A 12,469-nucleotide genomic window follows, 5' to 3' on the forward strand; every position below is an offset into this window, starting at 1 on the left:
GTTTTAGTATAATGACTGCACTTATGTCTGATTTTTGGCAACAAGGCGTAAAGAACGCCTTCACGCCAGCTTCACAGAGTACGTATGAGTAAGCACTTTTGCTGTGCTCCCGGAGGAGATACATAAAGAGCATGAGTCTTTACAAGGTCTGCACTGATCAGGGTGACTGAACTCAATCCTAAAGTGTTCCAGGTCGTCACTCACAACAGTGTCCAAATGCCGAAGAGCAGATATATATCATTAAACTGTGGCGGGGCACAAGACCCCCAGATTTGGCTGCAACACATTTTCCTTTAACAGTGCTCCACATACTTAAGGTACAGGCTATGCAACATAACAGTGAGCTGTTTGTTATGACTCAGTGTCAGAAATACTGGCAAATACTGTTGATGGCATCTAAAATGTAAGCCAAGGGTGTGCTGGTTTGCTTTTGCTGCGATGGAAGCTTACTGGCACACTGCAGGTAATATTTGTAAGCGCCTCACAATCATGAATTAGATAAAAGGCATTGTAAGATATGCTTGTTAATGAACTTCCATCCTATGATATTTCCCTTTGCTGTCATTTGCAATGTTTCCATCTAATCCACTGACACAAAAGTCCCTCAGCCTATACAGTGTTACTTTTAGTGAGCGAGAAGTCATCTAGTGCTGCAAGATCAACACTTCCAGCATGTGGGCCTCCAACACTGGCCAAAAGCCCCCTCCCTCACAGAAAACACTTTCCACTTCTGTGACTAAAAATACTTTGAAAAGACATCAAAATAAATGCATGTGTAGGTGAAAGGTGGGAGAACACTCTGCATCATGTTTAAAAAACTGCAGTCGTTATTGATACCAACTCTTTTTTTAATGTTATTTTTATGAGAAGTTGCATCATATAAACAGTTCAAACTACTTGACCAGGCAAGTCTCTCTCACGTTCCCTCTGCTCATTCCTCCAGTATCAGAAACACGGTAGGAAGCTGTTGAGGCACGTCTGTATACGGTTAGCAAATGACTCTTTTAGGACAGATTTACCCTTTTTTTTAATGACGCATAAGCGGTGTGGATTCCTCAACTTCTTTTAAACGTTTTTTAGTGTGGACCATAATAGGATTTAATATTGCTTATAGGCATACAGGTTATTTTATGTTTACCTCCTATATATTGTAGATGCCCACCAATGTCATAGTTTCATATTTCCATTCCTCTGTATTATGCTAGTCTAAAACAAAGCAAGGATCAGGCTGCACTACAGTGACATAAATTGTAAAATCCTGTTTGAATACACAGTGGAACTGATCACAAAGTTGTGAATGGAACTTCACGCGCTCTTAATCAGGATAAGCTCAGTGAGATTTAACCCCAGGCTGAAAGAAGACAACAGACAGGGATCTAGTCCGATGCATAGTGACATTAACCGTATAACAGTTTTCAAATACACACCAGACATAAACAAATTGAGGTGTTTTTAAAAGCACACTATTTTGGAAGAGTGCGTCACACTTTGTTGTGGATTCAATACAGGTGCGTGAATCAGCCAGTTCTTGCTAAAGCAGTTTTTAAAAACACTAATATGAATTCTGCCAAATGCCAAAAGCATGTTAATAAATCATAGTGACGATGAATCATTGGGTCTATGCTCAATTAAAGTGCATGGGGAGAGCTTGAAGCTGCCTTGAGTTCAATATCCAAGTATAAAATACACAAGACTACACCGGAGAAACAAACATGCATTAAACATTCAGCAAGGCTTGCAAGTGAATACAGTGTTTACTCAACTGTGAAATAAACACAAATATCTAAATGTTTGTGTCATTCGAAGCTAGGAAAACATCACGGAAAATGCATAGTTCAACAAATAAATATTTAGTTAGCAGGAACCTCTCCTTAAATAAACTAGCAGTATTTCACTCGACAGGTGTGGAGCAGAGTCGTTTGGGCCAACCCGGACCAGACCTCCTCCCCCCCACATGCCTGTCTCTACCTACAACAAACTACTGCATCAACTGACAACAGAGTCTCCAAAGTTTCATACTGGCTACCCATATCATCCCACAGTGTCACATTTCCCTTGATGCATTGTGTGACCCTGTATAATACACTGCGGTATGATAAGACTTAGTGCTTGCTAGGCAGCCATACATTTATTGCAGGATGATATGAACACACATAACTTCACAGATGAGCCCAGTGACAGACAAGCTGTAAAAACCATAATATTCAACCTGTAGGTTTCCTTTTCACAGTTGCAGCATTGTGATACCCTTTACCAGGTAGCCTTCAGTCTTGTGCAGTACTGGAATACAAATGAAGAGTATTGGGAGTGCTCTTAAGTATCAAGCCTGGGTCATGTGGCTTGTGACCTGAAGGCAACAAGTTCAGATTCTTAGACTTGCTGGGCTGAATGTGAATGAGTTAGGATGGCTGTATGCTTCTGTACTGAAGCTTTCCAGAAATCCTCGATCTTGCATAGCAGTGATAATCCAGCATGTTAGCACAGGAATTTGCCTTGTAACATAAAAGAATGATTATAGAGAAGCTTACTGAACCTTTCTTGAACAGTTGTCTCCACTATCAACACTCTCTACTATCAACAACCTACAAGAAGAAAACACAGGCACAGGTTTTGTGTTTTACACAATGTTGCTCCTTCAGTCAAAGGTGACTGCTTGGTTAAATTTAGGAAAATCATTTGGGAAAATCTACACTTTCCTTCAGAGCCGCAGATAAATGGAACTCAATCCCCACCCACGTCATCCATCTCAATGTTTGTATGGATCCAACTGTTTTTGCCAACATCGAGACCATGTAATGTATTATTTCTGACATTGTTCTGTATGTGATGTACTGTTTCCCTTTTCAATTGTTAGCATAGTACTGTATTGTTCTTTTAATGACTCCTTCCTGTCCATTTACTGCAGATGTAAAATAGGTTGTGTTGTGCATGGACCCCTGGTAAATAAATTAATAAACCAAACTCAAATTCCTCGCCTGAAACTCAAGTCATTTTGTTGTTGCCCCCACAACACCATGACGCAAAACCATGTATCCATCTTAACCTTTTCTACAACAACACTCTGGATGGGCCTCTTGCATGTCAGCACAGCTGCCAGTGACTGTCTTTGATAATGTAACCTGGAAGAGAGCAACATGCAACTGGGATTCAAACGTAGAAAACATAACCCTTGACAAAATACAGTAACAGATTTCGGGTAGTGCCCTGGGGCCAGCTCTTGTAGCTAATAACCTAAAATGTTTGGTGATGTCCCCAAAAGTTTGACCACTGTGTGTCCCTGTACAGAGCTGTGCATTGTGCTGTATGTAAACTGTGTGAAATACTAGCACAAAATGCACGCCTTTATATTATGTTTGCTGCAATTCTGGTTTTGGGCTTCATGCTAATTGCAAGTGCTGCATATCTAGCAGTACACATAGTAAACTGGTCATGACAAACAGCCTATTTTAAGCTGGGCCCCCTTCATCCTCTTACCGTACCTTTGAGCTGCGGCAGCGGGGAGAGCTCCACCGGGGCGCATTGTGTGCGGTACTGAGAAGAGCCTTGGGATTTTCTCTGTTTCTGGGCCTTCCTCATGGACTTTCTCGTAAACCCGTCCACTTTCTCGGATGCAGAGATGGCCGACATTTTGATGCACAAACTGACGAAGACTTCAGGCAAGCTATTGTATTCCTAGTTCAAACGAAAGGGTTGCTCTTCTGCTCGCAACCAAAATATGGAGCGAAATGCACGACTTGAAGCTTGTCTCCTGTCTGGTGTTATTCTGTATGATCCAACATGGTCGCTCGGTATTGGGATTAGACTGTGTCCAAAGACTGCATCATTCGAGCAACTTGTTCTCTGAAAGACGGGGACAATCTTCAAAACACGAAGCAAAAAGCCAAACTCATGACACAGCCCGCAGCATAACCTGGAGTAACAAACCGAAGGAATTGATCGCTCAGCTTTCAAAATGTCTGGTGTATTTGTATTACTGCTTCGTCATGTTTGCAAAAAATATACCTGTTGCAAAACGCATTATAGCCATTCTGGTAAAAAAAGTTGGCTGAATTAGTCGTAAAGTCCCGGCTGTAGCAAACTACTGTAGTGCTAGCCTGCTTGCTAACGTACCTAGCTAGCTTGCTAAAAGATTAGCCAACGTTAATGTACGCCACTACGACAACAGTTTGCACCGCTGTCGAGAAAGGAAAGTTACAAAAGGATAATTGCCCCGTTAAATTCATGTAGTTCCTCGTTAAAACACCAAGTCCAGGTCTTCAAGCCGTGTTTTTAATCCTGGTGAGACTTCCGCTGAGTGTTTTCAGAAGAACTATGCGATCGATGAAGTTAAATTTCGCTCGACGACTGAGTCCCTTAAAAGTTAGCCGTGTCCACATACAGTCGACTTAGTCTTAATTACATTCCCCGTTGAATCATGAGCTGTAGTTTCGTTTTCACGGCCTTTAAAAACAGTGAGTAATCTTATATAGACGAAATAACTGAACGTCGTGCTGAGCAGGCAGCCATAAACACTCCCAGTGTAGCCGTTCAGTCGTTGTCTGTCTGACTTCACTGTTCGCTGAGCTGAGGAGCCTGACAGGTGTACGTCACTGAACGACGTCTCTAAAGGCCAATCAGAGCAGAGGATTAAAAAACTGTAAACTTTTTAGACCAATTAGCTGGCGTGGAAGGCGGGCCCTGAACATGTGACATGTGAAAACAAATATGTGACGTTGTACAGTTGAATGAGGAGTGGCAGCTGTAGTACATGTTCCCACAAAAATATTGGTTGAAGAAGTTTGAATTTGAAATCCTTCATCGACTTGAGACAGGTTAGATCAGTTTTTGTCACATATCAGAATTATACTCATGTTAGCTGTGCTTTATGTAATCTAGTATGTACCCATTTCCATAAACTGAATACCTTCTACAAATACATCTCCGAAAAAATTATTCTTTCTTGGGCATTTATATTTTTTTGCGTTTTTGGTTTGTGTTAAGCTTAATAAACTTGAATACTGAATAGCTTTATATTGCTATGACCTAAACATCAGTGTAATAATATGTTTACCCTGTAAGTCTTTGTAATCACACACACACACACACACACACACACACACACACACACACACACACACACACACACACACACACACACACACACACACACACACACACACACACACACACACACACACACACACACACACACACACACACACACACACACACACACACACACACACACACACACACACACACACACACACACACACACACACACACACACACACACACACACACACACACACACACACACACACACACACACACACACACACACACACACACACACACACACACACACACACACACACACACACACACACACACACACACACACCTTTAGAATTGAATAACATCCAAACACAGCTAATTTGGGTCAAATATATTCAAATGAACCAAGCAAAACTCATTGGTTATTTTGTACATATAAACAACTTAAGCATATGCTCAAGAAAAATCACATTTGACAGAAAGGTATAAATGCAACACTGAAACAAAAAAGGTAAGAAGAAAAAACCCACAAGGAGATGAAGCGTTAAATAAACTTTAGATGATAAAAATGTTTAAAGATGTGATTCAAATAAATGTATTTTAGCAGTATTTAAAATGTTCAGTCCTTTAGGTTCTTTCTGCACTCTGAGGATTAATTCCTGGTGACCTCTTGAACGTCTTTATTAAATGTGGGTTTTTGCATCTCTTGATGTTGTTCAGTTCGAATAAAATGTAACATTTACTCAGCAACATACAACTTTCCTCTTTTTTAACCAGAGATTCTGAACAGCACTAGAACATTGTGTAGGAGGCAACTGCAACATCTAAAATAAAAAAATAAAAAGGACAGCCTCTCAGGATGTGAATACTGTAGTGACAAATATCCAGAATGATTCATTTGTCAATCTCAATGAAGCCCAAGTTTATGTGCTCATGAAATCTGGATCTGGATCAGTGTTCTTGGGGGTGTCATGGTCTGCGGGTCCAGGTTAAAAATACTCAAAATAAAAAGATTTTAGCATTTCAAACAGAAGCACAGCATCCAACTGGCACAAGTGGTCACTCCAGAGGCCTTCTTGGGAAATACATGGAGATTTTCTTTATGCTCTGCGGTGAGCGGATTGTCTGAAAAAACAAAAAACAAAAGAAGATCAACTAAATATTCAAATGAATGGCTTTAAAAACACCCGCATGCATGTTAACATTCACATTCATAAATAGAAAACAGACCACTCTCAGAGAATCCTGCCTCAAGTCTTTGTGTTTCGATGGTAAGGCAGTTCTTTTTCCAATTTCCTCTTAGATACAAGAGAATGAACCTCTAGACCGACATTCCAAGAAAGTATTTTTGTCTTTATAAAATAATGGGCAGTAAAGAGGCTCACAGGAAACATGGTTATTAGCAAGGCAGGGTTATGACATCCGACAAAAAGTCTCTAGCTGGAATTGAACCGGGGGTGTTGCAGGTATGTGGTTTAACCATTTGGCTTATCTTCACTTTACAGACAATTTATTATATATCAGTGTTGGCAAGATAGTAATTAAGCTTATTTCCCAAAGAATATTGCTTTCAGAAAGTACTACTCTACTTCCAAAATAACTATTATTTTGGTCTTTCAACTGCAGTGTTTAAGATATTTTTATGCTTACAAGGAAACATCTCTAAGAGGGAAAATCACTCTGACATGGAAAACCAACACTACTGCGAAAAGGTCAAATTGGTGAAGCAGAGATGTTTATGCTTACCGGAGAAGCTGGTGTCTTTCCTTCTTGTCTCTTAGAGGCACTGGGGCTTCTGGGAGAACTGGGGCTTCCTTGACCTTTCTTCATCTTCTGGCCCATCACTGACAGCCAGTCTATTGGTCCGGGAGAGCAGTTCTCCTTACCACTCTGTGTTGGTGAGACCGTCTTGCTGTCATCTGTGTGACAGTCTGTCTGTAGCCGGCTCTCTTGATTGTGGCAGCAGATCCCCGATAGAGCCCGGCTTCTCTTGGCTGCCGGGTAGAGTTCAGTAACACAGCCGCACTGTTCTGCCTCCCCACAGCCTGCAGATGCACCCTCTCCTGTCTCCAGCCTGCGTTTGGCCCGCCGCTCCGTGGGAGAGGTGATGCCCGCCGGGCTCTGTGGACACAGACTCAGCACGCGGCGGAGCTGAGGGCTGGCCTGAGCAGGAGACCCACGGCTCGGGGATAACCATTGTTTGATAGACGATGGTGTTCTTTGGCGAACAGCGGCAGCCTTGGCACCCTGAGAAGGGATGGGAGACGTGGTGCTGGAGGGGAGAGGCAGGGCGGCACCGCTGGGAGCACAGGCAGCGAGCTGGGGGGACGCCAGGCCTCCAAAACTCTCCGCCTTCTGGTTCTTGGCAGGGGTTGTTTCAGATCTGAGAGAAGGCCCTTAACAAATGCATATGGCTAAGTTAGCTCACAATGAATAATTTGAAATTACACATTTTGTAGTGATTAGACAAGACAGCGATGTAGGGCTACGAATAATCAGAGGATTATTTTCTAGATTCATTGAATATTTTTGGTCGGTAAATATGTCAGAAAATAGTGAAAACTGTCCATTCCATTTTCTAAAAGAATCTAATGTTATGTCTTAAAATTACATGTTTTTTTCAGTCAAGAAACCAGATAAATTCAGTTTAATTTGTATGTAAAAAGCAGGAAATCTTACTTCATCAGTAATTCAATTATAAAAATGGTTGCAAACTACTTTCAGATTATCTTTTAATAAACATGTTGTCCTAATGTGGATGATTGTAGTTTTAATGCTTACCTGAGGGAGATTTAAGACGTGCCCAGCCAACAAGGTTGGCCTGTCCCACTGAGGATTCTGCTCCATCCATTTGCCGGTGGAGCCTCCAGATACGAACAGTGTGATCATCAGAACAGGAAGCAATCTGTAAACGGAGCAGTGGGGATTAAACAGTGCCTAAATCCATCTTCCCTGCTTGTTAAATCCGCTCGGCTTCAAAACAGGAAAACACAAATACCTCTGATTTATTTAAAGTGTCTTAGAAAAGCTTGAACTTTAAATGTGAAAGTTTGTCGCCTCACCTTGGTAAAATCTGTCGGACACCATGCAACAGATGTCACTTCCTCGCTATGGCCTTGGAGGGTCATCGGAGGCTGATTAGGCTCAGAGATCTTAAATGTAAAATAAGATGGATAAACGCTAAACATACACAGTTATAATAATCAATCTGAAACGTAAAAAAACAAACACTATTTACAATTTTAGAATGGTAAACTATTAAAGAAACAGTACCTTCCAGATGTATGCGTTATTGTCACTTGAACCACTGGCTATGAACTGGTCATCGGGGCTAATAGTGGACTTTACATAAAAGGAGGAGTTCTGGTGGCCACTGAAAGCTGCAACTGTGGAGAAGAAGGAAAAACAGCGATATGAGAATCCCTGAACTAAGACCAAATCCAAAAAGCAATGAAGTCTGAAATTAGCCCACATAAAAACAAAGAATATAGGAATAAAAAACAAATGACACAAGCCTTAATGAGATACAAGGTTTTCAAAACAGAAAGACCTGAGAAAGCTGAAGTGCATGCAATGTGCAAGTATTGACCAGCTGTTTTGTACTGATACGCTGTCCAGTTATGTTTCTACTTGCCTCAGGACATCACATATTAAGATAAAGCCTTCAATTAAAGATATTAGTATATGCTCGTACAATCAGACAAAGTGCCTGCATCTCTACACTCTATTAAACAGTGCCCTCTCATTGGCTCCCCACAGTTACAGTATAACAAAGGACATACGTTTGCAGCCCCATCTAGTGATATTCAATGGCAATGAATACAGTTGAGGATAAACAATGACACAGTATAATACGTATAGTCAGAGTGGAGTCCTTGTTTACCTGGAGTTGTTTTTGTTCCGCTAACATTGAACATATAGATATTATCATCAGTGCAGTTACATATGATCTTTGATCTGGTTGAGTCCAGAACGAGTCCGGAATAACCTGCAACACATGCAAAACAACAGTCAGCTTATTCTGGTTATTTGCATATTTTAGGTAAAATAATAGTCAGTACTGAGCTAAATGTACCCAGTCGCATGCGCATGCAGGAGCCCGGGTACGGGTATGTCTGCAGAGGAACAGGATCCGGACGGTGTGCAGTGTAGTTCTTCCTCAGATCCCACATCTTGATTACACTGAATAAGAGGAAGGAAATGGAACAATGAATTGAATTATGCATGTCCATTTCCTTTGAAGGTCATTTTCTACTGGCTTGGGGCAAGTAACAAACACATAACACCGCATTCCTACCCATCAACAGCTCCAGAGGAGATGAGGGTGTGCTGATCCTGGAACAAAACCACGGTGACACTCTGCTGGGTGTCCTGCAAGAGAGAGGGAAGCGCTCAAAGATCAGTATTCCTTCTGGAAAACCTTACACTTCATTCAATTAAAGCTGTTAAATAGACTCACCACACTGGGAGCCATGCCACGTGTGCTGATCCGCCTCTTCTTGGTTTTGGTGAGGGGGTTTGTCTCTGCTTTGTTGTGAGCGCCACTGATCTGGTTCACTTGTCTGTAGAAACCATCTGAGAGGAAGACACAAACATTGTCAAACACATGTATAAGAAAAATATGTGTTATGCATTCGCCCTCATAAGTATTAAAAACAAAGACTGGGTTAAACAAAACCTAAGAATGACATAATACAAAAACAAACCTTTGTAATTGAAATGTTTGATTCATACCTTTTTTGCTGCACCTGGTGTCCCAGACCATAATATTTCCATCTCTGGCCCCAGTACAGAACACAGCTGTTTAATACAAGACGAAGAATAAATAATGGGACAGAACAAAGCATCTATTAAGCAAATGGTATTACAATTAAATAAAAAATATCAAGCATCCATCTACTTTACATAGATTACTGCAGAAACCCAGCTTCTTTGCTTAGATTTTTAAATCTGACTTCCACAGTTGTTTCTGCCTGGCATATATCAATGGTTATACATTCTACCTACAGATAAGGATGTTTTAACATAAAAAGAACAGCCTGCTATAGCCTCAAAGTCACACCGCCAACACAGTGTTTTCTTGTGTCTTTTGGGACAGAAACAGGACCACAATATCCCTTAGCAACAGAGTATTCAGGCACTATCTAGTTTACCTTTCTCCTGTGGGGTGAAAGCAACAGACTTGAGGCTGCAGAGGTGACCCTTGAAGCTGCCTAACATCTCCCCTGACCTCACATCCCACAGCCTGGCCATTTGATCACCAGCAGCAGTCACCTAAGGATAACACAGTAAAATTAGAATAGAATTAAAAGATACTGATGTAATAATTCATAGACATGGCATGAAATTACATTTTACTTACCAAGTGAGGCTCCCCCGGTACCCAGGCTATGTCGAAAACAGCATTCTCATGAGCCATCCATTCTGCAAATATTAACACATAATCAGCCAAATACTTCTTGATAACCGTCAGAACGATTGTGAAAAAGGTTTCTACACACACCTTTAAGAAGAGGCTTTTCCCGGCTCTCTGTGTTGTAGATTCTAACAATGCCTTCTTCGTTAGCTGCTGCGAGGATGTTCTGCATGTTTCCAACTGAAGAGAGACACACCAGTTAGATGCACATACATTACAACAGATCCTAGCTGCTGTGCATCCTGTGAGGATAATATGGCATGTACTGAACACAGGTGGGTTACCAGAGGAGAAAGCCAGTCCGAACGGGGGTACAGAGTCACCCAGGTTGCCGTACGAGATGTGCTCATCGTGTCGGACACAGTGGTAGCCACCCAGCAGAGAGCTCAGAGGGTGCCTCGGACCGGGGCCTGCAATGATGGCTGGAGAGACAAAAGAACAAACATACATGTATTCAGACAAAATAAACGTACTGATTCTTCAACTTGGGATGTATTAACACAGCATTCAGTGTGTAAATTGCACTAATGGTTTATTAAAGCTATCTGACAGCTCTTTTTACTTTCTCTTCTGACATTTAAACAGTAATAAAAGCCTGGGCAGTAACTCAATATTACAATAATCTACTTTTATATGGCATCCTGAAGTAATGTTAGAATCATAGAATGTTATATTTTATTCATTTGCCTTTTTTTGTTGTTGTTTTGCCTACGTGCAGTGTTGGGGAAAAAAACTCAGATCCTTTACTTACAGTACGTAAAAGGTACAAATAAAAATACTCAACCACAAGTAAAAGTTCTGATTTCAAATGTTACTTAAGTAAAAGTAAAAAAGTATAAGCATCAACATGAATTTAAAGTACAAAAAGTAAACATACTCATTCTGCACAATGACACGTTTTTGAATAATACAAGGTACAGAAGTATCAAAAGTAAAAGCACTCATTATGCAGCATGCATCTTTTCACAGTATATTGTATTATAGTGCTTACTATATTATCCTGTTTTTATACATGCAAGAGCATTTCAGTATTGTAGTCTGTCAATGTGGACTAAATATAGGTACGTGCTGTGTAGATTAGTACAGTACAGCATTAGCATATCAGCTGTCATGTGTTTTCAATGTAACTGTGAATGTTCAAATGTAGCGGAATAAGTACATGATTTGCTTTAGTACGTTTTGTTCTGAAAGCATTTATTATTTATAATGTCACGTGATGTTACATTTGTGCATGCTATACATTTTCGACCCTTTGAGAACTACGTTTTTATGTGATTTCCCCCTATTTGTTTAAGTCTTACTTGAAAATTAGTTCTCAGTCACAATGTGACTTCTTGATTAAATTAAGTATAAGTAAATCACTATTACAGACAGAATTAGTATAAGTAAATCACTATTACAGACATACACTTTTTAATGTAGCATCACGTTACGTAATGCACGTTAAATAGCGCTAATTTGAGCTACTTCGGAACGTTTCATTATACTGCCATGTCAACACAACTGTAAACGTGTTTGTTTAAATAATACAAATATAAAAACATTAAAGTTAGCTTCAAATACATTTGATCTTAGCCTATCTACATTAAGATAGCACAAAACACACACAGGGCTCACCCGGGAACCGAAAAGCGCTATAATAATCCCCCCAAATATATTTTCTCACCATTCTGCCTTCGTTTGCCCACTCCTCTGTCAAGTATTGAGCGGAAAAGCATCCCTACACTCCAGTACAGGACGATCTGAAATAAATGCAATGTGAAGTTTTCTCAGATTAGTTGGTGGTCTTTTTTCCCGTGTTGCTGCTGCTTCTGCTGGTCTTTCCCGCGAACAGATCTTGTGAACAGAGGGACTGAATCCCCCGCTAAACTTGCGTTCCACGCTCCCATTGGCTGAGAGCAGCGACGCGTCCACTTCCTCTTCCTTTGTGACAATGTCCCGCCAAGTTTGCCATAATAACTACCGACTGTTGACTTCCGATTTAAAAGAACGACTCTCTTCTGACAGGAATTAATA

General features: G+C 40.7%; 2 protein-coding genes across 3 annotated transcripts in view; both read right to left on the reverse strand.

Moving 5' to 3' along the window:
* ppp2r5a (protein phosphatase 2, regulatory subunit B', alpha isoform) overlaps nucleotides 1-4,547 on the reverse strand; it is a 36,847-nt gene extending 32,300 nt beyond the window's left edge. For both annotated transcript variants that reach the window (XM_063902784.1, XM_063902785.1), the window contains exon 1: nucleotides 3,480-4,547. In XM_063902784.1, coding sequence (XP_063758854.1) covers nucleotides 3,480-3,627 — 148 coding nt within the window. In that variant the 5' untranslated portion in view covers nucleotides 3,628-4,547. The remainder of the gene's footprint in view (nucleotides 1-3,479) is intronic.
* Nucleotides 4,548-5,362: 815 nt separating this feature from the next.
* dtl (denticleless E3 ubiquitin protein ligase homolog (Drosophila)) lies at nucleotides 5,363-12,365 on the reverse strand. Its single transcript, XM_063902259.1, has 15 exons — nucleotides 12,120-12,365; nucleotides 10,738-10,875; nucleotides 10,541-10,633; nucleotides 10,400-10,461; nucleotides 10,191-10,311; nucleotides 9,772-9,837; nucleotides 9,497-9,612; nucleotides 9,335-9,408; nucleotides 9,113-9,219; nucleotides 8,921-9,025; nucleotides 8,311-8,423; nucleotides 8,100-8,189; nucleotides 7,819-7,942; nucleotides 6,784-7,433; nucleotides 5,363-6,162 (listed from the first exon to the last, which is right to left on the reverse strand). Exons 1-15 carry the CDS (start codon nucleotides 12,169-12,171, stop codon nucleotides 6,097-6,099), a joined length of 1,977 nt encoding a protein of 658 aa, XP_063758329.1. The 5' UTR covers nucleotides 12,172-12,365; the 3' UTR covers nucleotides 5,363-6,096.
* Nucleotides 12,366-12,469: the final 104 nt, after the last annotated feature.

This window comes from Eleginops maclovinus, chromosome 15 (genome assembly GCF_036324505.1).
Source record: "Eleginops maclovinus isolate JMC-PN-2008 ecotype Puerto Natales chromosome 15, JC_Emac_rtc_rv5, whole genome shotgun sequence".
Lineage (NCBI taxonomy): Eukaryota > Metazoa > Chordata > Actinopteri > Perciformes > Eleginopidae > Eleginops > Eleginops maclovinus.

Coding starts and splice junctions, on each gene's coding strand:
- dtl (XM_063902259.1), bottom strand. CDS start 12,171: ATGCTTTTCCGCTCAATACTTGACAGAGGAGTGGGCAAACGAAGGCAG. Junction 8,190..8,310: donor ATAACGCATACATCTGGAAG/GTACTGTTTCTT, acceptor TTTACATTTAAG/ATCTCTGAGCCTAATCAGCC. Junction 7,943..8,099: donor GTCCGACAGATTTTACCAAG/GTGAGGCGACAA, acceptor CTCCGTTTACAG/ATTGCTTCCTGTTCTGATGA.